At 40.0% G+C, this 2,448-nt stretch overlaps 1 protein-coding gene across 1 annotated transcript; it reads right to left on the bottom strand.

Annotated features, from left to right (window-relative positions):
* Positions 1 to 253: 253 nt before the first annotated feature.
* Positions 254 to 1,192, bottom strand: LOC106580905 (olfactory receptor 2G6-like). Its single transcript, XM_014162440.3, has one exon. The coding sequence runs from the start codon at positions 1,190 to 1,192 to the stop codon at positions 254 to 256; it is 939 nt and encodes a 312-aa protein (XP_014017915.2).
* Positions 1,193 to 2,448: the final 1,256 nt, after the last annotated feature.

The raw sequence follows: 2,448 nt of genomic DNA, 5'->3' as shown, positions 1-2,448 counted from the left end.
GAAAAGACTACTGTTGGTTGACTAACATTTGTTTGGGTCGGGTAGAGTGAAATTTATGGAGGACCCCCAGACCCCCTGCCAGGTGTTGTCCCCCCCTTCCTCTCCACTTCTAAAACAAAAGTTGCGCCCTTGGTGACAGGTATCAAGAAATGAGGCGCCATTTAACCTTGCAACAGTTTTGGTCGGATTTTTACCTTTTATATTTGTTGACTTCTGATATCAGGAAGTCTCCCTGTTGTGTAAGATTATGTAATTAATGTCTCACATCAATGATTTTATGTGCATTACACTTTCTAAAAACTGCCCTTCGAATCTGCTGGAGGTTAAGTCCATATATGACAGGGTTTAAAACAGGTGGTATAATAAGGAATTGTACAGCCATTGCGTTACGCATATTTAGCGTAATATTTATAATACCATTCCATCCTTGCAGATTGTCAAACAGAGTCACTGTGATGTAAATAACCATTGTTATTAAATGTGGCACACAAGTCTGTGTGAACTTAATCCTTCCCTTAGCTGACTTTACACAATTTCTTACAATCTGACAGTAAGAAAATAGAATGAAAAGTATCTGCAAAACATGAACCACTATTACAAATTTGTTAAAATTCTGATTGATTGTAATGGCTAAACATGCATGTTTCACTATAGACGGAATGTCACAGAAGATTTTATCAATGCGAGACCCACACAAAGGAATTCTGACGGTTAAACTAAGTGCTATGAGTGCTATAAATAAAGGATAACACCAAGAAAATAAGAGTAACTTTCTAACAGTTAAAGATGTCACAATGGTATGGTATAGTAGTGGTCTGCATATTGCCACATACCTGTCGTAAGACATCACTGTTAGAGTAGAAAGTTCACACAGGACAGATGTGTAGATTACATAGGTTTGAGTGAAACATCCACCATAAGATATCACCTGAACATCTGACTGAAGGTCCAGTAACAACTTGGGGTAGAAACCAGATGTTCCATACAATCCATTGACACATAGACTACACAGAAAAATATACATGGGCTCATGGAGACCTTTCACCTGAATGATTGTTATGATCAGAGTCAGATTCACAGTGATGATGAGAAGGTATGTGATAAGAGACAAGATAAAATAGACCGATTTGTTGTTAAATGTCTCTTGTAAGCCAAAGAGATAAAAGAACTTGACTTGGGTTGAGTTCTCCATAGCTTTTGTTAATTTTCTTCCTCTGGTCAATGCAGAAATTCTTAGTCCTTGCAAGGCTTGAGTGTGTATGGATGTGAATAAATTCAAGTGTGAATCATTTGATTCGGTTTAGGCTCAGACTAAACACAATAGTTTTAACAAAACAAATTCACATCCTCCCTCAAACTCTTATCAAAAAAAAGATCCCGATAATATCTGTACATTATCAGACTTCTGAGGTGTGAAAGAAATGAAAAAACTTGTGTCCATGAAATGTATTCTTGCTTGACAGAGGAGACTACTCCAATAACTTGCATTGTTAGCCTCTAAATATATCATTGTGTAAGCTCACATGGGATTGTAGTTTCTGTGTCAACATGTAACCACTCCATAGAGATTGATCTGTATTGAGTTTATGATAAGCAACTAATTGGATTATATTTACTTTATTTATGTATTAACCCAGCAAACAGGGGATGTCCTAAGGACATTAGGCAACGTTCCCATTAGGTCCCTTTAAGGCAGCGTCTCCCAAACTGTCCTGGGGACCCCAAGTGGTGCACGTGCATTTCTTTGCCCTAGTACTACATAGCTGATTCAAATAATCAAATCTGAATGATTAGTTGATTATTTGAATCAGCTGTGTAGTGCTAGGGCAAAAACCAAAACGTGCACCCTTTTTGGGTCCCCAGGTCAAAGTTTGGGAAATGTTGCTTTAAGGGTTTCAGCGAGACTTCATCCCACTGATGACTTTGTTCAATAGTCAGAACTTTGTAGGAACATTAAAACATGACTGTCACGGTTGTCGTTGGTAAAGGAGGACCAAAATGCAGCAGGACTGTGTTTGTTCATCTTGAACATTTATTAAACTCAAAATGAACACCAAAACAACAAAACAAACTCACGATCACTGAACAGTCTTCTCAGGCTCATACACGCTAGACAAGAAAGAATCTCCCACCACAAAAGGACCAAGCAGCAGAGGAGGGAGCAACAGGTGGACTGGAAGGAGCAGAGGGAATTTGAATTGGACAAACGGGAGAAATGGACATGGGAGCAAGTTATGGCCGGAGAGGGCCCATGGAAGAAATGGAGCAAAGACCGGGAATGCTACCGAGGAACACGACTGGCGATTAAACCCGAGAGGCAGCCCCAATACATTTTCTGGGGGGGGCATATGGGTAGTTTGGCGGGGCAAGTTTGGAGCCCCAGGCCAAATCTCCGGACTGTTTCACAGAAGCCAGTTAATGGACAGGTCTCGTGCTTCGGGGTAATGA

Source organism: Salmo salar, chromosome 20, assembly GCF_965601325.2.
Source record: "Salmo salar chromosome 20, fSalSal1, whole genome shotgun sequence".
Lineage (NCBI taxonomy): Eukaryota > Metazoa > Chordata > Actinopteri > Salmoniformes > Salmonidae > Salmo > Salmo salar.
This window is presented reverse-complemented; position numbering and strand designations above follow the sequence as displayed.

Coding starts and splice junctions, on each gene's coding strand:
- LOC106580905 (XM_014162440.3), bottom strand. CDS start 1,192: ATGGAGAACTCAACCCAAGTCAAGTTCTTTTATCTCTTTGGCTTACAA.